This window comes from Vulpes lagopus, chromosome 15 (assembly GCF_018345385.1).
Source record: "Vulpes lagopus strain Blue_001 chromosome 15, ASM1834538v1, whole genome shotgun sequence".
Taxonomy (NCBI): Eukaryota; Metazoa; Chordata; class Mammalia; order Carnivora; family Canidae; genus Vulpes; species Vulpes lagopus.
In genome coordinates this window covers 28,651,953-28,674,141 of record NC_054838.1, presented here as the reverse complement: position 1 = coordinate 28,674,141, position 22,189 = coordinate 28,651,953, and the positions used below count along the sequence as shown (strand labels likewise).

Sequence of the window (22,189 nt, the reverse complement as noted above, 5' to 3'; positions counted from 1 at the left end):
TATCCTAGCCATGGGGTAATGGAGTTTCTGTCTGCTACTGGTTCAGGGCTGCTCTCAGGAAGGGTTAATTTCCCTGCCCTGTAGTCAGAAAAAAACTTGGACATGGTTGCAGGTTGGCCTGCACTGGAATCCTCTAAGTGCTGGGAGAATAAAGGTGAGGTGCCACCATTGTCTATCTGCTGCAGAGTTAACAGTAACAGTACAATATAATTTCATTTCTTGGTTGATTTATAATATTTAAAAATTGTTTGACAGAAATTCTATGAGATTAAGGAACTACTAATTTCTAGGTAGTAATAATTGTATTATGGTTATTTTTATAGAGTTTTTATCCCTTAGAGATACACAGTGAAATATTTGTTGATTAAATGATAACCTGAAATTTGGTTTAAAATAGCATTTTGGGGTGGGAAATGTCTTTTGGGCATTTGATCATTGCTGAAGTGGGGTGATGAGTTCATGGATTTTGTTGTAGTAGTCTCTATTTGGGGATTTATTTTAACATTTCATAATACAGTTTTTTTGTATTTTTCCCTTTTATTAAATCCAAATATAATTAGCCTATGGTACTATATTAGTTTCAGGTGTACCATATAGTGATTAAAATTTTATGTACAGGGGATCCCTGGGTGGCGCAGCGGTTTGGCGCCTGCCTTTGGCCCAGGGCGCGATCCTGGAGACCTGGGATCGAATCCCACATCAGGTTCCCGGTGCATGGAGCCTGCTTCTCCCTCTGCCTGTGTCTCTGCCTCTCTCTCTCTCTCTCTGTGTGTGACTATCATAGATAAATTTAAAAAAATTAAAAAAAAATTTGTACATTATTTGGTGCTCATCACAATAAACATACTCTTGATCTCCTTCACCTATTTCACCCATCCCCCCACCTCCCCTCACAACCAGTTCTCTGTATTTAAGAGTGTTTTTTTTTTTTTGTTGGTCTTTTTGTTTGTTTTGTTTTTTAAATTCCACATATGAATGAAATCATATGGTATTTGTCTTTGATGGACTTATTTTACTTGGCATAATATCCTCTAGGTCCATCTATGTTGTTGCAAATAGCAAGATATGATTCTTTTTTTGTGGGTGAGTAATAATTGCATTGCATATGTTACACATCTTTATCTATTCATCTGTGAATGGACACGGGTTGTTCCATTTCTGGCTATTGTAAATAATGCTGCAATAAACATAAGGGTACATAAATCTTTTCTAGTTAGTGCTTTTGTTTTCTTTGGGTAGATATCTGATAGTGGAAGTACTAGATCTCATACAGTAATGCTATTTTTACTTTTTTGAGACACCTCTGTCCTGTTTTCCATAGTGACTGTACCAGTTTGCATTACCATTCAGTGTACAAGGGTTCCTTTTTCTCCTGTCCTCACCAACACTTACTATTTTTTGTCTTTTTGATTTTGGCCATTCTGACAGGTGTGAGGTGATATCTCATTATGGTTTTGATTTGCATTTCCCTGATGATTAGTGATGTTGAGCATCTTGGTTTGGTTTTGTTTTCTTGTAAAATGTTCAATAGTATCATTTTGCTGAGTAGAAATATCTCTGTCTGAAGTTAAGAAGTTCAGGGTCATATGAATGGTTAAATAATATAAGACTGCAAAAAACACATATACTTTTTTTTTTCTTTAAATTGTGGTTATCAGGGGATCCCTGGGTGGCTTAGCGTTTTAGCACCTGCCTTTGGCCCAGGGCGCGATACTGGAGTCCCGGGATCGAGTCCCGTGTCGGGCTCCCAGCATGAAGCCTGCTTCCTCCTCCTGTGTCTCTACCTCTCTCTCTCTCTGTCTATCATAAATAAATAAATCTTTAAAAAAATAAATTGTGGTTATCAGATGTTCCTTGTTGGTTGCTTTAACAGTCTTTAGGCAGAACCTATTTTTTATTGCTGTTGTTTTGCTGATGCTTCGATTGAATTTACCTAAAAATCACCAACATTTTATTCAGATAACTTTGGTTTACTTTTTGATCATTTTTAGATCAGCTGGCTGGCCCCCAAATAAGGTATCAGCATTTTGCTTTTAATAAGACATGATCACCATCTGGTGGTGAATAACAGTAACTTTGGCTTGTATTGCTTTATGATTTAGAATGCTGTTTTGATAAACATTTTCTTATTTATTGTAATAACTGTAGAAATTACAGTGAACTCATTTCTGCTAAGACTTCAAGAAACTCTAAGATGATCTAGTGTGTCACCTATGTATCTCTGCTTGTTAAATGAATGTTGTTTGAAGGAAAAGTGTGAACTGGTCACTTCTTAGGAAGGAATGAAGACAATATACATTTCATAAAGAAATAGAGGGTTTTTGTTGTTGTTTTAAGTAAGTTCTCCACCTTCTGTGGGTCTTGAACTCACAACTGGGATATCAAGAGTCACATGCTCTACTGACTGAGCCAGCCCCTGAAATGGAATTCTTTTAAGTTCATAGTTCTTCAGAATTGTCTTTAAAAGAAGTATCAGACTGATTTCACAACACCTAAAATCGTGGCATTGGATCATAAAGGCATCTTGTAGTATGCTGTTCCAGTTTTTAGATAGTATGGGGTGTACATGATGAAGATAGAAGTCTGGCATTTTATAGAGATCTAGTATTAGGAAATCACTGTATATGTAGGTACATCTTTTCCTTTCTTTTTAAAGATTTTTTTTTTTAAGATTTTATTTATGAGAGACGCAGAGAGAGAGGGAGAGAGGCAGAGACACAGGCAGTGGGAGAAGCAGGCTCCATGCAGGGAGCCTGCCGTGGGACTCTATCCCAGGTCTCCAGGATCACGCCCTGGCCTGAAGGCGGCAGTAAACCACTGAGCCACCCGGGCTGCCCTAAAGATTTATTTATTTTAGAGAGAGTGAGAGCGAGAGAGAACAGGGTAGGAGAGGGGCAGAGGGAGTAGGGAGTGAAACTTAAGTGAAACTTAAACTCTGACACAGGGCTGGATTTCAACACTCTGAGATCATGACCTGAGCGGAAACCAAGAGTCTGATGCTTAACCCAACGCACCACCTAGGCACCTGTCCTCTCTCTCTCTCTCTTTTTTTTTTTTTTTTTTAAGTACACCCAGTGTGGTCTCAGACTCACGACCCCAGGGATCAAGATTCAGATGCTCTACTGACTAAAGCCAGCCAAGTGCCCTCATATAGGTATTTCTTCAGTTAAACATACAGACTTCATTATTTGCTCCTATATACACATTTCAGTGGGTGCATTTACCTCTTCCATTACTCCCCTCCAAAGGGAGAGAGAAGGGAAAAAATCAAGTGCAAATAAGTTGTCTTGAGGTAGTGATATCATCTAATGACTCATAGTGAACTGGAGCCCAGAGCTGGCACTTTTGCCATCATTTTCATCTCCTCTTCCTCAAAATCTTCCTGCATACTGTTAGTTTACAGAAAGGAGGGGGAGGAGCAAAGGGAGAGGAAAAGAGAGAATCTTAAGCAAACTCCATGCTTAGCTTGGAGTCTGACCCAGGGCCCAATCTCAGGACCATGAGATCATGACCTGAGCCAAAATAAAGAGTGGGACACTTAACCAACTGAGCCACCCAGGTGCACACCTGTAGCAACTCTCTTTTTTTTTTTTCTAGCAGCTGCAGAACTTTTACTTTGCACCCTCTCTATTGCTTCCCTTGCTTTCTTGTCTGTATTTCAGTTCATCAAATTATTGAGTGAATCAGGAACTGTGGTTGGTACTGAGAATACAGTGATGAAAAAGGCAGTTTAATCTGTTCTTTATAGAGCTTCAATCTAAGGATGGGAGAGAGGAGGAAGAGGAGATAGAGGATAGATAATTGCAAAGTGAGATTTAGATCATTAAGACTATATGATGTCAGTTTTGCCCTGAGAGTATATACTATTGTGGATTTTTATAGTTTTAAGTTTTCCAGAAAGCAATTTGGAAGTGGAGTGACTATTCTAAAATTTGTACCTTTCTCGTGACTTTGTCTAGTGCTTTTTTAATAATATACATATAATATAGATTTTAAGTATTAATTGAAATATTAAGTTCAGGCTTTTAAGTGAAATGTGAACATTTGAAATGATGAAGAGTATAAGAAAGAAGACATACTACAAATAAATTTATTTGACTTTATCATTAAGTGTGTGTATATGTTCCTTTTCTAAATGTAGGAATATGGTTTCACAAAAAGTTGTGGTTTCTGCTTTTAAACATGAACAAGGGCAGCCTGGGTGGCTCAGTGGTATAGCGCAGACTTTAGCCCAGGGTGTAATCCTGGAGACCCGGGATCGAGTCCCACATCGGGCTCCCTGCATAGAGCCTGCTTCTTCCTCTGCCTGTGTCTCTGCCTCTCTCTGTCTCTGTGTCTCTCATGAATAAATAAATAAAATCTTTAAAAAAAAAATAAACATGAACAAATTAGGGCAGCCCCAGTGGCACAGCGGTTTAAGCGCCGCCTGCAGCCCGGGACGTGATCCTGGGGACCCGGGATCGAGTCCCACATCGGTCTCCCTGCTTCTCCTTCTGCCTGTGTCTCTGCCTTTCTCTCTAGCTGTGTCTCTATGAATAAATAAATAAAATTTAAAAAAAAACAAAATAAACATGAACAAATTAATTGGGATCACTTAGAAGACAAATAAACAGTAGTCACTTCCTGAGATTAAGATTGGTGTAGGTGCTTTTAAGAAGAAGCATTCTACATTTTGCAACTTGCCTTGAGGGCACTTCTCTGCATCTCTGTTCTTGCAGCCTTAGTTCAGGCCATTATTACCTCTTTCCTGAAGTATGGCTATAGCCTCCTAATTAATCCTATTTGCTTCCGTCTCCCTCATCCCTCACAGAGCAACCAAAGTGACCTCCACATCTCCTTTAACTTTTTAAATCATAAAAAATGTGAAACATGTAAAAGTAGAAAGTTGTATAATGAATTTCATATATCCATCACCCCCCCTTCAGTACAGTATTATGATTTTGTTTCATCTGTAACTCCATCTACAGACCCCACTCCACTCCTGCCCCTGCTGCCTAGATTGTTTTGAAGCAGGTCCTAGACATAGAATGATCTTTTAAAAACTTGGATCGTGAAACTTTCCTAAATTCTTCCTTGAGTTCTCATTTCACTTAGAATAAAATCTAAACTCTTTACTTAGCCCCCTAAGGCTTTATGAAGTTTGCCCCTTGTTTACTTCTCCAGCCACGCTGGAAGTTTTTGGTTGCCTCAGGACTTCTCTACAGGCATTTCCTTGTAGCTAGCATGTTCTCTTCCTTGGCTTAGTTGATTGCTTCTTTAAGGTCTCATCTTTATTAGCCTTACCTGATGGCTTTACCCTATGTAAGATGTTTCCCTAAAATGTTAGCAATTGGTGCATCTTGGTGAAGGATATACTAGTCTTTCAACTTTTCACTTTTGTTGTGGGAAAAGTCCTCCTCTTCCTTAAATACTATTCACATCACTATTTCTTTTTAAATTTGTTTTGGGTCTTTCTCTTTCTTCTCCCCTCTATACTCCTCAAGTCCTTCATGGTTATTAAATGGAGTAGAGAGAAAAGAGAGAAGAGAAATAACAGCTGATTAGAGTTGAAGGCCTGTGATACTACGGAAGCCATTGCCTCAATTATCTCATTGCCTCTGCCAGGATGCTTTGCCTTGAATATAAGGAAAAAGAAACATTTATTTTATTTTATTTTTAAAATTTTATTTATTTATTCACGAGAGGCACAGAGAAAGAGAGAGAGGCAGGCTCCATACAGGGAGCCTGATGCGGGACTCCATCCTGGGACTCCAGGATCATGCCCTGGGTTGAAGGCAGGTGCTAAACTGCTGAGCCACCCAGGGATCCCAAAAGAAACCCTTTAAAGATTGACTCATGTGAGTATGTCTCACATCATCTTACACAGAGAAAGGCCTTTCCTCTCCATAAAGAAACATCTACTTCTCTTTCAGGAAGGAGTGGTGAATTGTTGGTTATCACAACCTCCAACCATGCTGATATTTGTAGTACGCTGATTACTTTCTTTGAAGCAGAGACATTTTCACAGTTTTGGTTCTGAAATCATCTGAACCATGTTTTTTTTCTCCACCTATAAGGGAACAGCAGTATGGTTTTAAATGAAATTCATAAACTTAAGGTGGAGCAGCAGATACCCCTTGGTTTGTCTGCCTGCAACAGCTCTTGGATTTATTTTACCCATTATGGTAATAAGCTGAGTTTAGTACCTTATACTTACTTGGCATCTCTGAACTATTGTTTTTCACAGAGTGGCTTAAGATATAGTTCATTATCTCAGTCCATTTCTTTTCAGGAAATTTTAGGATGATTGATTAAATGAATTATTTAAAGATAAGGTATATGTAACAGTTATTTCAAGGAACAGGGGGTCTGTGGGAATAGTCTCATTATTGCTAAAGCTGTGCTCCCTCAACAGAGTTTGGGAAAACTGTAAAGTAAAGTTTATTGTAAGGTTATCTTTTTTTTTTTTTTAAGAATTTATTTATTTATTTGTGAGAGAGACACAGAGAGAGGCAGAGACATACACAGGCAGAGGGAGAAGCAGGCTCCTCACAGGGAGCCTGATGCGGGACTTGATCCCAGGACCCTGAGATCACGATCTGAGCCAAAGGCAGATGCTCAACCACTGAGCCACCCAGGTGCCCCTGTAAGGTTATCTTTTAATCATTATATCTGAAATCAGTGTTCTTTGATCAGTGACATATAAAATCAGCTGGTTTTGTGACTCTTAAGTGTATCTATGCTTACAAGCATACAGGACATTTAAGTAAGACTTTATTGGGAAATGAGAAGAATTCTAACATATGTTATTATGAGCTGCTGTAAAATTTGACCGTTTAGAAAGCAGAATTACAAGTAATAAGTCTAGAATTGTAGAAGTAGCAGCGTTCTCAAGGCTTGGTGCTAGTAAGATGCTTAGAAAAATGTCCAAATATAGAACATCTTTGGGGGATTGGATCAGTAATGCAGTCTGAGATTCTACCACTTTCTGCTGCTTCATACCTACATCCTCTTGGCAGGGCCTTCATGAATTCACATGGCCTTGACCTTTCCTTCTGCTTCAGAATCTTTTAACTCTTGAGCCCTTGTGAAAGAAATGGGTCAGTTAAAGGTTATATATCAAACTGTCATGTGTTGGTAGAGATCTTAATGTGACAAAACTTATATTTTTCGGAATGACACAGTTTGTTAACAGATATCTGTAGAAGGAAGTTAATAATTACCAAATATTTGGAAAATGAGACTAGAAAGTGTTCCAAGGGATTTAGATAAGTGAATTTATAGATGTCACTCTGTGTTTTAGAAAATTATCATGTATTTTAAAAATATGATTGATAACTTATAGCTGCACTATCTAAAGTCGTAGCTATTTGCCACATGTAGATATTTAAATTTAATTTTAAAAATTAATAGTGTAGTGCTTCATTTCTATTAGCCACATATCAAGTGTGCGGTAGTTACATGTAGATGGCTATTATATTGGAAAGTGCTGATAAAGACTATTTCCATCATTATAGAATGATCTGTTGAATAGATAGCATGTTTAGAGAATTTAGAGTATGGGAATTTTAATATTTTCAATTTAACTATGATGTTGGTTAATTTTTCTGTTAAGTTTTTGCCTGTTTCTTAACAGTTGACAAAATATTAAGAGCCACTAATGTCCCTAAAGGTCATCAGCTTATCAGTTCTATTTGTAACAAAAATATAAGCAAATCATATGTTAACTGGACTTATTGTGGTGATCATTTTGCAACATATACATATACTAAATTATTATGTTGTGTACCTGAAATTAATATGGTATGTTAATTATATGTCAAAAGTATAAGTAAATTATTAGCAAATTGTGGGTTATAAATTTTAGTTTTAGGTATGCTAGCTCTGTATGATCCACTACAGTAGCCATTAGCCATAAGTGGCTCTTGAGAACTTGAATATGGCTAGTATGAAATGAGATATGCTGTAAGTATAAAATGCACACTTTGTTTTGAATACTAAGTAAAAAATAAGATGTAAATTGAATGGTGTCAAAAGGTACAAACTTCCAGCTATACAATTAATAAGTCATGGGAATATAATATACAGCATTGTGACTATAGTTAGTAATACTGTATTGCTTGTTTGAAAGTTGCTAAAAAAGTAAGTCTTAAAAATTCTTATCACAGAAATATTTTGCAGGCATATTAGGTGATAGATGTTAACTAGACTTACTGTGGTGATCATTTTACAATGTATACAAATACTGAATACAAATATGGAATCACTGTGTTGTGCAATTGAGACTAATATAATGTTATTTGTCAACTATACTACACTTCAAAAAAATAAAATATCAAGTAAAAAATGTAAAATAACATATTTTAGATTCTGACTATATACTGAAATAATATAGTATTAAATAACATATATTATTAAAGTTAATTTTGGCCTATTTTTATGAATGAACTACTAGAAAATTTGAAATAATGTGGCTCATCTTATATTTCTGTTGGACAGTTGTGTGCAAGAGCCAGTGCCCTAATAAACAAGTAGTATATAATTTATTTCTACATGCCTAAATCAACAATGACTAAACTTGTCAAGTGGACCCAAAGCAATTTTTTTGGTGTATAGTTATTTCTGCCATGTTAGATTTTTAGGAATAGTACTAGTTGTATCAACAAAACTTTTTGTGATTTTATATATCTGTATGATATGGAACACATATCAAAAAATACATAAAACACTGATGTAAAGGCTTAGCCAGCTGCTAAGGGAATGATACAGGCAGTATGAGTACTTTGGGCATTCCAAGGACAGACATGTTGCCAGAATCGTTGGAAGGCTATCACAGAGACTTTGGGCCTTTTATTGATGAGACACTGAAAGAGAAATATGATTCAAGTGGGGAAAAAACCGTAAGCTGAAGGGCTTAAATAAAGCCCAGATAGGTAGTGGTCTGGGCATGTGAACAGGCCAGAATAATTTGAATCAAGGATTTCAGTATGAAAGTGAGAGAGAAGGATTGGAATGTTAGGTTAAGAATGAATATAAGATTCTGAGGCTACAGTACGAAATCTGGATGAGTTTAATATAGGTATTTAGGAACCAGAAAAGGTGACAATGAATAGGAAGTGTTAATGAAAACAGTATATTTGGAAGGTTGGTTTTGTTATAAGAGATTACCATAGCTATTTTTCTAGATATCTAGATATCCTAGAGAAATTGGAGGAAGGAACAGGGTTGAGATGTATGAAGGCAGAATCATCAAGACTATTGTGTTTGAGAAAAGTAGAAAAGGAAGAATTGACACAGGCCTTGATTCCCCAAATATCACAACAGAAATAAAGATATTTTAGCTTTATGTAATGTTTTCATACTTTAAAACTGTAAGATAGCTAATGTAGCCCGTTATGGATGAGTTTGAAATTCAGGGTTTAAAGAATTTCACCAGAAGAATCCTAATTACTTTGTATTAAGTGGTGCAGTTGACAACCGAACCCTGGTCTTTTTCTTCCTAGTGTATTCTCATTAGCATCTACTCAGTTGCCTAAGCCAGTGCCTTTTTCTTAACTTTCTCTCTAACTTTGCATAGCCAATCAATCACTCAGTTGTATTATTTGTTTCCTAAACATTTCTCAGATCGCCTACTTCTGTCTATACCACTTCTACTTAAGTTCAGGTTACTCCCATCTTTCTGGGTTGATACTTTCCATAATGTATGTTTAATCTCTACCTTGCCTCCTACCTCCTAAAACAAGCAAGCAAATAAAAGCAGTCTGTTTTCCTACAATTTAATTGCTTTCTAAAAGAGTGTAGAAAACACTTGCTTAAACTTTTATTTTTTTAATTTATTTTTATTTTTTAAAGATTCTATTTACTTATTCATGAGAGACACAGAGAGAGGCAGAGACACGGGCAGAGGGAGAAGCAGGCTCCATGCAGGGAGCCTGACGTGGGACTTGATCCCAGGTCTCCAGGAGTTGATCCCGGGTCTCCAGGACCAGGCCCTGGGCTGAAGGTGGCGCTAAACTGCTGAGCCACCCGGGCTGCCCTATTTTTTTGATTTTTAAAAAGATTTTATTAGAGAGAGAGAGAGAGAATCAGCAAGTGAGAGCAAGAGAGAGCACAAGCAGGGGAGAGGAAGAAGCGGACTCCCCACTAAGCAGGGAGCCTGATGTGGGGCTTGATTCCAGGATTCCAGGATCATGACCTGAACTGACTGAGCCATCTGGGTGTCCCTTGCCTAAACTTTTAAATAAAATATAAACTTCTTAGCCTAGACATACTAGGTTCTTCATGATCATACTTTTATCTGTGTCCATGCCTCCACTTCCATGATCACTTTGTTTTTCAGTCTTTTGCATCTGCTGTTACTTCTGTAAGTAATGTCCTTTCCCCCATTTTCAGTGCTGTACCCTCAATCCCAAACTTAGGTTTAGGTTTAGTATGAATAGTCTTTGTCTACTTGTCTATAACCACCCCTCCTATTCTTCTCCCTGATCCCAGCCTCCAACCCACCCACTATCCAAACCCCTAAGAAGACCAACTTAAGTAGGCTTATTAAGGGTAGAGTCTTTTTCTTGTTTATTGGTAGTGGTCCCACAGTAATTTGTTGGATGGGTGAATGTTTTTATACTTCAAGAAAATCATCTTGAAGTTAAAATTAGCTTTAGTGGAGTATGAAGAGTCTGAAAGAATGACTGAAAATTACTCCATCATTTCCCAACCTGTTCTTTAGAGCACTTGTATCCTAAGTTATAGAAGATAGTGTATGTTTGGGTGCCTGGATGGCTCAGTCAGTTAAGTGTCTGCTTTCAGTTCAGTTCATGATCCCAGAGTCCCAGGATTGAGTTCCACATCTGGTTCTCTGTCATTAGGAAGTCTGCTTCTCCTGTCTGCCAGGGAGCTCACTCACTCTCTTTCCCTCAAATAAATAAATAAGTAAATAATAAAATCTTAACAAAAAAAGGATAATGTGTATTTCACACAAAATTCCATGATCAAATATATTAGGTAATGTTACAGATTATATCCTTTTCTTGGATATTCACAATGCACCTAAGATCAGTAAAGACATCAAGAAGTTCTACAGTAGAAAACGACAACAACAAAACAACTTTTTTTTTTTTGATCCAGTATTTTTCTAATGTATTTGATTATGGAACCTAAATTTTTAGAGAGTATACCTCCAATTTCTCTTAGGTTACTGGTGGTATTTGGGATATGCTAAATTTGATAGGTGTGTATGTGTGTCCTTTATTTACCTCAAGTCTGACTCATATAATTAAACAAGATAATCAGATAATGCCCAAGAGATATATGGAACTCTGGTTGTTTACAGTTAGAAGAGAAAATCTGAGAGAAGGTTTTTAGAAGAGAAAATTTGAGGGAACCTTCAAATATTTGAAGGTTCTAACAAGAGGAATTGAAATTATTGTCTTTGAAATTAGAGAACAAGAATAAGAACCAGAGAAGGAAAGTGTAGGAAGGCAGATTTTGACCATGTAAAAGGCTAACTTTCTAATAACTAGAACTTTGAAAGTTAAGTCAATTTTCTGTCCCTGAAGTTTGTCAAGTGAAGATTTATAGGGATGCTATAAAGAGCTGTAGCACATAAAGGAGGTATAGGTTGAAAGAGTAGTTTTGTGAAATAGTTTGAAAACCACTAGACTTATTTCTGAAATATCCATCAACTTGGAATTTGTATTCCTTGATTCTTTTCTATGAATCTGTGTCTTGGTCTGCTATCTAAGTAAATTATCCAAGTATGTGTTAAGAGAAACAAGCACTAGTAGAAATTTTAGTTGTATGATTAACTCGATCTAATTTTTTTATGGGTTTTATTTTTTTAGAACAGTTTTAGATAACAGAAGTTCACATATACACTTTTCCCCAAAAGATGGAACCTCCCCATTGTCCATACCCTGGTACCACAGAAGTACATTTGTTAGAATTGATGAATCTACATTGATGCATCATTATCAAAAATCTAGTTTACATTTAAGTTCGTTTTTTAGAAAGATTTTTTATTTATTCATTTGAGAGAGAGAGCAGATGTTCGAGCAGGGTGGAAGGTCAGAGGCAGAGGGAGAAGCAGGCTCCCTGCTGAACAGAGAGCCCAGTGTGGGACTCAATCCCAGGACCTCAGATCATGACGTGAGCCGAAGGCAGACGCTTAACCTACTGGGCCACCCAGACACCCCTCAAGTTCCTTCTTACTGGATAATACTTTGTAAGAAAATGTGAATGAATGTTCCTGCTGATTTTTGAAAGAGTAGTCTCAGGTTATTTCTTGTCCTCGTTTAGTCTTTTCTGATTCAGGGTCTAAAGGATAGCTAAAACCAACATCATCTATTTTGAAAAAGCACTCAGGATTGGGAAGAGTTCTTTTTTTATCATCTTGAATGTTTATAAATGTTTTATTTTGCTGGCTGACAGTATTTTTTCTTTCTTTTAAGTACCAAAAGAATTGGTGGAGCTCCATTTGAAGTTGATGAGGAAGATTGGCAAATCTGTTACAGCAGACAGATGGGAAAAATATTTGATCAAGGTAAATGTTAAAAATTAACCTTCTCTGTTACTGAAATATTACTCGTATATAGCATAAATTGATATTTCAAAATATGCTTAACTTTTAAAATGGTCTACTTAAAGTTGCAAATTATGACTTAGAAATCCATATAATTACTATCAGTATGTGATTCTCTTCTGCAGTTATTAAGCCATAGTCTTTAGTCCTAAGGTTAGGTTTCAGGGGTATTCTGGCTCTTTTACACCTGACACTGTGCCTAGGAGTTTTCGTGTCTTCTCTCATTTAATCCTTAAAATCTGATCAAGTCAAGTAAGACATAGATAAGGCAAAGTTGTTTTTCCTTGAAATCACAGAGAATATATAGATAGAGCCAGGATTGGTCTGTTACTTAAAAGGTAAAATGTCATAACACCTTTAAGTCAAGTGTAGGAGACTTCAAAATTAAGGCCAAACCTATCCTCAGTAAAAACACCCTGGGAATTCAGAAAAGTGTTGCCTTACGATAAATCCTATGCAGGAAAGACCATTGAGGAAAAATTGTCTGAAATTGCATCCAGACTTTTAAAATTGTATGTACCTTCCTCCATGATATCATTTGGGAGCATTTTGAATTCTATAACATGCCAGAGTATTAGGTGATATTTTTTGGTATTTTAAAAACTATGTAATTTTCTTATCATTAAAAAAATATATATATGTGTTTATATACCCTTGTATTTTCATATCTGCTTTCTTTGGTGGGGAGGTGTATATATGACTTTAGAGTATTATGAAAAAAGGAACCATCAGGGAACAAGAGTTGTTTGCTTTTATCATACAAGTCACATGTGCTTTTCCATTTATCTGCTGTAAAACACACCATTCCAAATTAAGTGACGTGAAATAATAATCATTTTAATCAGCTTTCTCTGGGCAAGGAATTTAGAAAGATCTCTTTCACCATTTTCTGTTGGTTGAAGAAGCTACAGTTTTTCTCACATTTAAAGAGAAGAGATATAGACCCCAAACTCTCAGTGATAGTAGTGTTTTAACTTTTGAAAAACCCAATATTTTCCAGTATCTTTCTACAAGTTTGGAGCAATTCAAAGTTGGCTCAACATTTCAAAAATTTGATGCAATGAGATTCTCTAAAAGCCTGAATAATTAAGGTTGAATGAAATCTCTGAAAAATATTAAAGTATAAATGATAACTGAGCAAGTTTTTAACTATTCAAAGTGCTTTAAAAATTCAAGTGAAATTGCTGTTTTGCCTTTAACAGAATATTTATTAATGATTAAGAATAAGGTTCTGGAGCTTAAAAAGAGATGCTGGAATTTCAGGACATTGATTTTTTTTTTTTTTTTTTTTTTTACCATAACATCTTAGAGGGTGTAGCCTCTTATAAATAAAACTGTTCATTAAAGTGGTTTTGTTTGTTCACATGTTCTGAGAATTTAGGTAGAAATATCTTGTATACTAATTCTATCTCTAAACAAACTTGAGAACCATGGATAATCTATTTTGCTCCTTTGTGTCTCAATTTCTTCATAAAATGTGAGAAATAAAATGAGATGATTTTATTAAAAATAGAGTTATAGGGACACCTGGGTGGCTTAGCGATTGAGCGCCTGTCTTTGGCTCAGGGCGTGATCCTGGGGTTCTAGGATTGAGATCCGTATTGGGCTCCCTGTGAGGAGCCTGCTTCTCCCTCTGCCTATGTGTGTGCTTCTCTCTGTCTCTTATGAATAAATAAATGAAATCTTTTTTTAATAAAAAAGTTATAAAAGAATAAAAGTAGAGTTATATTCACATAACAGAATTTGCCCTTTGAAAGTACACAATTCATTTCTTTTTAGTGTTTTCACAAGGTGATACAGCTATCATCACTGTCTAAACCAGACATTTTCATCCAAAAAGGAACTGCATACTCATTAAGAATTACTCTCCTTTCCCCTAGTCCTTAACAGCTACTGATTTATTTTCTGATTCTATGAATTTTCCTATTCTGAGCATTTCATATAAATAGAATTATACACTCTGTGGCCTTGACCGTCTTGGCTTTTTCACTTAGCATGTTTTCAAGTATCATCTCTGTTAAAATATGAATCAATACTTTCTTCCTTTTATTTTTTTAAGCAGCTTCCATGCCCAGCATGGAGTTCAGTACAGGGGTTGAACTCACAGCTCTGAGATTGAGACCTGAGTTGAGATCAAGAGTCAGATGCTTAACTGACTAAGCTACCCAGATACCCCAGTACTTTGTTCCTTTTTATGCCTGAATAATGTTCAATCATATGGATATACTGTTTATTTATCCACTTATCAGTTTATGATATTTGGCTTGTTTCTACCTTTTGGCTCTTTAATAAAAAATGCTACCATGAATACTTAGTTACAGGTTTTTGGGTAGACATGTGATTTATTTCTTATATCTAGAATAGAATTACTGAGTCATATGATAATTCTGTAATTAACTGTTTGAGGAACTGCCAGACTATTTTTCAAAGCTGCATCATTTTATATTACCACTAAGAATTTATGAGGATTCCATATTTTCCACATTCTTCCCCATCAACATTTATGATTGATTGATTGATTTTAACCATCCTGGTGGGTATGAAGTGAGTTCCCATTGTGGTTTTGATTTGCATTTTACTCATGACTAAATGATGTTTCAGCATTCTTTTCATATGCTTGTTGGCTGTGTATATATTGGGGAAATGTGGAAAAATGCCTGCTCTTATACTTCTCCATTGTTTAGTTGGTTGTCTTTTTGTTCTTGAGTTTTTTTTTTTCTTTTTAAAGATTGATTGATTGATTGATTGATTTATGATAGACACAGAGATTGAGAGAGAGGCAGAGACACAGGAGGAGGGAGAAGCGGGCTCCATGCCGGGAGCCCGATGTGGGACTTGATCCCGGGACTCCAGTATCGCGCCCTGGGCCAAAGGCAGGCGCCAAACCGCTGAGCCACCCAGGGATCCCCTGTTCTTGAGTTTTAAGAGCTCTTTATATATTTTGCATACTAGACCCTTACCAGTTATATGGTGTCCATATGTTTTTCTCCCATTTTTTTTTTATCTTTTTACTTTCTATGTAACTTTCTTCATGCACAAAAGTTTTAATTTTGATGAAATCTAATATATTTTTTCTTTTTAAGTGTTTTGGTGTGATAACTAAGAAACCATGCCCAACCCAAGATCATGAAGATATAATCCTATAGTCTATACTAACAGTTCTGTACGTTTAGCTTTTATGTTTAGATCTAAGATCTCTTTTAAGTTAATTTTTGTGTATTTTATAAGATTGGGATCCAACTACATCCTTCTGCATGTGGTTATCCAGTTGTTGCATTACCATTTATTGAAAAGACTATTCTTTGCCATATTCGATTACCTTGACATCCTTGTAGAAAGTCAGTTGACCATAAATATAAGGGTTTATTTCTGAAGTCTTTATTTTATTGTCTTATTATATGTCATCATTTACGCTAGTACCATACTGTCTTGATTACTTTGTGATAAATTTTGAAATTGCTCTGTTTCAAGATTGTTTTGGCCTTTCTGTTTTCTCATGCATTTTTGTAATGAGTTTGAATATCAGCTTGTTAGTTTCTGCAAAAATGCTAGCTATGATTTAGATAGAGTTAGATATAATGTGTAGGGTTAGATACAATCTGGGGAGTATCAGCTTCTTATCAAAAATAAGTCTTCTGATCCATGAAAATAGGATGTCTTTCAAAATAGTTAGGTCTTTAATTCCTTTCAAAAACATTTTGTAGTTTTCTGAGTCCAGTTTTTACACTCAGTTTGTTCAATTTCTTAGTATTTTCTTGGTTTTGATGCTATTATAAATGTGTTTTCTCAAATTCATTTTCAGATCATTCATTGCTAATATGAAGAAATCTTGTATCTTGCAATTTTGCCAAACTTGATTATTAGCTTAAATAGTTTTATTGTGGATTAAGATTATGTCATCTACAAATCTAGGTAGTTTTACTTCCTCCTTTCTAGTCTAGAGCCCCTTTATTTCTTTTTCTTGCATAATTGCTCTCATTAGAACCTCTGGTACACTGTTGTATAGAAATGGTGAAAACAGACATGCTTGTCATGTTTCTGACCCTAGGGGGAAGTTTTTCAGTCTTTTAAGATTTAATGATATTAGATATGTGTTTTTCACCAGTGTTCTTTTTCAAGTTAAGAAAGGTCTCTTCCTAGTACGTTTAGTATTTTTATCATGATATATAATCTCTTTTAAGTTAATGTTTGTTTATTTTATAAGATAGGGGTCCAACTACATGAAAGGTATTAGAATTTTGTCAGATGTTCTTTCTCCATCTATTGAGACAACTTTGTGGTTTTTTTCCTTTATTAACATGGTGTATTACTTTGATTAATTTTCATATGTTGAAACTGTTGCAGTACTGCAGTCAATCCCATTGTCACGGTTCATAAACCTTTTTATGTATTGCTAGATTTGGTTTGCTAATTTATTGTTGAGGATTTTTGTCTCTGTATTCACAAGGGATACTAATGTGTTGTTTTCTTGAGATGTCTGTGGCCTCATAAAATTAGTTGCAAATTATTTCCTGTATTTTTTGGTAAGTGTTCATGAAGTATTGATGTTTATTCTTTAAACATTTATTAGAATCTAGCCATGAAGCCATCTGGGCTTGGGCTTTTCTTTGTTGGAAGTTTTGTTTTTGTTTACTCAGTCTCTTGTATAAGTCAGTTTAGTTTGTGTTTCTTGTGAGTCAATTTCAGTAGTTTATGTCTCTCTACGAAATTGTTTTATCTAGCTTATTGGCATTCATTTATTTATAGTATTCATTTATAATCTTATTTATGTATAGGTAGTAGTAATATTCCCTCTTTTCTTATTTTACTAATTTTGTATGTTCTTTTTTTTTTTCTTGGTCAACGTAGCTATAGGGTTATTAATTTTGCTGATCTTTTATTTTTTTAAAGATTTTATTTATTTGAGAGGGAGAGAGAGAGAGAGAGAGAGCAAGTGCAAACGGGATAAGAGGGAGAAGCAGACACCCCTCTGAGAAAGGAGCCCAATGCGAGACTCACCTGAGCCAAAGGCAGACACTTAATTGACGGAGCCACCCAGGCACCCCAATTTTGTTGGTCTTTTAAAAGCGACTTTATGGTTTTGTTGAGTTTCCCTATACTTTTTCTATTTTATCCTTTCCTTTCATTTGTGTTAGGTTTAGTTTGCTCTTCTTTTCTGGCATTAAGGTAGAAGTGTAGGTTATTGATATGAGATCTTCCTTTTTTTTTAATGTAGATGTTTTCAGCTTTATATCTTTATTCCTTTCTTTAGATTCATTCTATAAATTGGTATGTTATATTTAATTTTCTTTCATCTCAAACTATTTTCCTGTTTCTCTTGGGATTTCTTCTTTGACTTATTGATTATTTAGTTGTACATTGTTTAATTTCCACATACTTATAAATTTTGGCAATACCTTTTCATTTTACTGGCTTCTAATTTCATTCCATTATGTAGAACATACTTTGATTTTAATCCAGTTAATTTTGTTGAGACTTGTTTTATGGCGTCACTTAATGTGTGTGTGTGTGTGTGTGTGCATGTGTGTAAAGGCCCTTCAATATTAAAATATAATTATTCTACTTGGGTATTTAGTGAGGTTTGTTAATTTCATATTTACTCTCTTTTCTGATTTTTTCCCTTTTTTCCTGATTATTAGGACTTTTGCTCCCCTATTAATAAAGTGTATGCACAACATTCACATACCTTAGGTACAGATATATATTTTTTCCGTATCCTTTTTTTTTTTTAATTTTTTTTTTATGATAGTCACAGACACAGAGAGAGAGAGGCAGAGACACAGGCAGAGGGAGAAGCAGGCTCCATGCACTGGGAGCCCGATGTGGGATTCGATCCCGTGTCTCCAGGATCGCGCCCTGGGCCAAAGGCAGGCGCCAAACCGCTGCGCCACCCAGGGATCCCACCGTATCCTTTTTGAATGATAAAGTCTCTACTAATTTTATTTTATTTTATTTTTTAAAGATTTTATTTATTCATCTGAGAGAGTGAGTGAGAGATAGAGAGTGCATGGGGGAAGGACAGAGGGAGAAGGAGAAGGAGACCCTCCTGAGCAGGGAGCCTAGTGTGTGTGTGGCTCAATCCCAGGACTCCAGGATCATGACCTGAGCTGAAAGCAGACGCTTAACCAGTTGAGCCACCCAGGTGCTCCTCTACTATTTTATTAGAGAACAGTAAACTTTTCCTTAATTCTTTGTTCTCCATTAGCTTTCCTCCATCCTCCCTTTTCTGCTTTGTATTAGTTATCTATTGCTTTCATGAGAAATGACCTCAGAACCTTGCTGGTGAAACAGTGAATATCAAGTCTAACATTCTCTGAGCTGTGCCTAATGCTCAGTGCATCCCAAACCATATTTTCCCTGATGTCTGTTGGTTGAAGTTTTCTGTGTGAAGTCTGAAACTGGCCCTGGTACAAAGAAGACAAAGAGACATGAAAGAAAGAAGCAGAGTACTCCAGCTTGATACTGTGGCTGCTCACCAATATGAAAGAAGTTCTGCAGTTGTTTGGATTTGTGTGTCTGCTCTTTGAGGCTTTCCTTGGATCACTTTCCAACTAAACTGTTTGAACTCATCTCAGATCTTGCTTTTGTTAGAAATCAAAATTTGATAAAGAGTTTAACAAAATGGAAGTCCATAATATCTGATTAACATATAACAATATGTTCAGCATTATTAGTTATCAAAATGATATCAGTAAAAAAGCAATACGTAGGATATTCTCCTGAAGTGCCAGTTTCTGGTGAATAGGGGACGTTGCACTGCAGGGTACTCCAAGACCTCCTCTTTGTAAAGTCACTGCTTTATTTTTTTTTTTAATTTTTATTTATTTATGATAGTCACAGAGAGAGAGAGAGAGAGAGGCAGAGGGAGAAGCAGGCTCCATGTACCGGGAGCTCGACGTGGGATTCGATCCCAGGTCTCCAGGATCGCGCCCTGGGCCAAAGGCAGGCGCCAAACCGCTGCACCACCCAGGGATCCCAAGTCACTGCTTTAAAGAGTAGAAGACATAGCTGACTTTCTTGAAACTCAAAAACAGATACAGAGAGACAGCCAAAATGAGGAGATAGAGAAATTTATCCCAAATGAAAGAACAGGACAAGGCACAGCCAGAGACATAAGTGAAACAGATAAAAGTAACATGCCTGATAGAGAATTTAAAACAATAATCACAGAGATGCTCACTGGACTTGAGAAAAGAGTGGAAGACATGAGTGAGACCTTTAAAGCAGAGATAAGGAATAACATAGACTAGATAAAGGGCTTAAAAAAATCAGAAACACACTTGATGGAATGCATAGCAGGATGGAAGCAGAGGAACAAGTTAGTGACCTAGAAGACAAAGTAATGGAAAGTAATCAAGCTGAACAAAAGAGAGAAAAAAGAATTACATGAAACAAGAATAAACTTAGGAAATTGAGTTGCTCATCAAAAATCATAACATTTGTACTGTAGGAGTTCCAGAAGAAGAAAAAAGAGGGCTGAAAATTTATTTGAAGAAATGATAGCTGAAAACTTCTCTAATCTGGGGGAGGAAACAGACATCTAGATCCAGGAGGCACAGAGAATTCCATCAAAATCAACAAAAGCAGATCCAAACCAAGACATACTATAATTAAATGTGTAGTGTAGTGATAAGAAATAATCTTCAAAGCAGCAAGACAAAAGAAGTCAGTAACTTATAAGGGGAAACCCATAAGGCTAGCAGGAGATTTTTCAGCAGAATTTTTGCAAGTTAGAAGGAAGTGATTGGTGTGATATATTCATTCAAAGTGCTGAGTGGGAAAAATCTGCATCTGAGAATACTCTATTCAACAAGGCTATCATTCAGAATAGGAGAGGTAGTTTCTCAGATAAACAAAAAGTAAAGGAGTTTCATGACCACTAAACCACACCTGCAAGAAATATTAAAGGAGACTCTGAATGGAAAGGAGAGACCAAAAGTGACACTATAAAGATAGGAAACACAAAAGCAGTAAAAATGAATATTTCTAAAAAGTCAATTAAGATATCCATAAAAATTATAAAATATAATAACATAGGGACACCTGAGTGGCTCAGTGGTTGAGCATCTGCCTTTGGCTCAGGTTGTGATCCCGGGGTCTTGGGGTCAAGCACCACATCAGGCTCCCTGGGGGGAGCCTTTTTCTCCTTTTGCCTATGTCTCTGCTTCTCTCTGTGTCTCTCTTGAATAAATAAATAAAATCTTTATGTTATTATATATATAATATTTATTATATATACATATATATAAGTATATATAATAACATATATCTACACTTGGGTGGCTCAGTCATTAAATCATCTGACTTTTGATCTTAGCTCAGATCTTGATCTCATGGTAATGAGATCAAGATCCATATTTGGCTCCATGGTGGGCATGGAGCCTACTTTAAAAAAAATAGTAAACACATACCTAAAATCTAGGGAGAAGAGAAGAAAAAGTGTGAGTTCAAACCTAAATGACCATCAACTTAATGTAGACTACTATGTGCACAAAAGATTGTAGAAAAACCTAATGGTAGCCATATATCCGAAACCACCAATAAACCTAGAAAGAATGAAGAGAAAGAAAACCAAATATATCACTAAAGAAAATCAGCAAAAAAATCAGTAAAAGACCAGAAAGGATCAGAGAAAATCTTTAGAAACAACCACAAAACAAATAAAATGACCTTAAATATATATCTATCACTAATGCAAATTAGAAAATGCATTAGAAAATGCAAATGAATTAAATAGTCCAGTCAAAGGATATAAGGTTATAGGGTGGATTAAAGAAACAAAACTCATCTATATACTGCCTGTAAAATACTCATTTTATACTAAAAGACATCTACAGATTGAAAGGGAATGGAGAAACGTCTGTCATGCAAATGGATGTCAAAAGAAAGCTTGAGTAGCAATATTTATATCAGACAAACTTTATTTATTTATTTTTTTTTAATTTTTATTTATTTATGATAGTCATACAGAGAGAAAGAGAGAGGCAGAGACACAGGCGGAGGGAGAAGCAGGCTCCATGCACCGGGAGCCTGATGTGGGATTCGATCCCGGGTCTCCAGGATCGCGCCCTGGGCCAAAGGCAGGCGCCAAACCGCTGCGCCACCCAGGGATCCCTCAGACAAACTTTAAAACAAAAACTGTAAAAAGGCATAACAAAGGACACAATATAAATACAGGGAAATCGATCAAGAAGTTATAACAATTATAAATATTTATGCACTCTACATAACAGCACCCACATACATACAAAGTTAACAGCAGACATTACATCTAATCAATAGTCATACAATAATACTAAGGGACTTTAACACCCCATTTACATCAATTGACAGATCATCCAAACAGAGCATCAACAAAGAGACAGTGGCTTTGAATGACACACTGGAGCATATGGATTTAACAGATACATTCAGAACATTCTTTCCTAAAACAGCAGAATATACATTATTTCAAGTGTGCACAGAACATTGTTCAGAATAGATCACATATTAGTTAACAAAAGCAGTCTCAACAGATTGAAGAAGATTGAAGTCATACCATGCTTCTTCTCTGACCATAATGCTGTGAAACTAGAAATCAACCAGGAGAAAAAATCTAGAAAGATCACAAATACAGGGAGGCTGAATAACATGCTA

The 22,189-nt window shown here is 36.0% G+C and overlaps 1 protein-coding gene across 2 annotated transcripts in view; it reads left to right on the top strand.

The window, feature by feature from the left end:
* Positions 1-22,189, top strand: part of RSF1 (remodeling and spacing factor 1) — a 155,646-nt gene that overhangs the window by 31,435 nt on the left and 102,022 nt on the right. For both annotated transcript variants that reach the window (XM_041729815.1, XM_041729814.1), the window contains exon 2: positions 12,423-12,514. In XM_041729815.1, the coding sequence (XP_041585749.1) occupies positions 12,423-12,514 (92 nt within the window). The remainder of the gene's footprint in view (positions 1-12,422; positions 12,515-22,189) is intronic.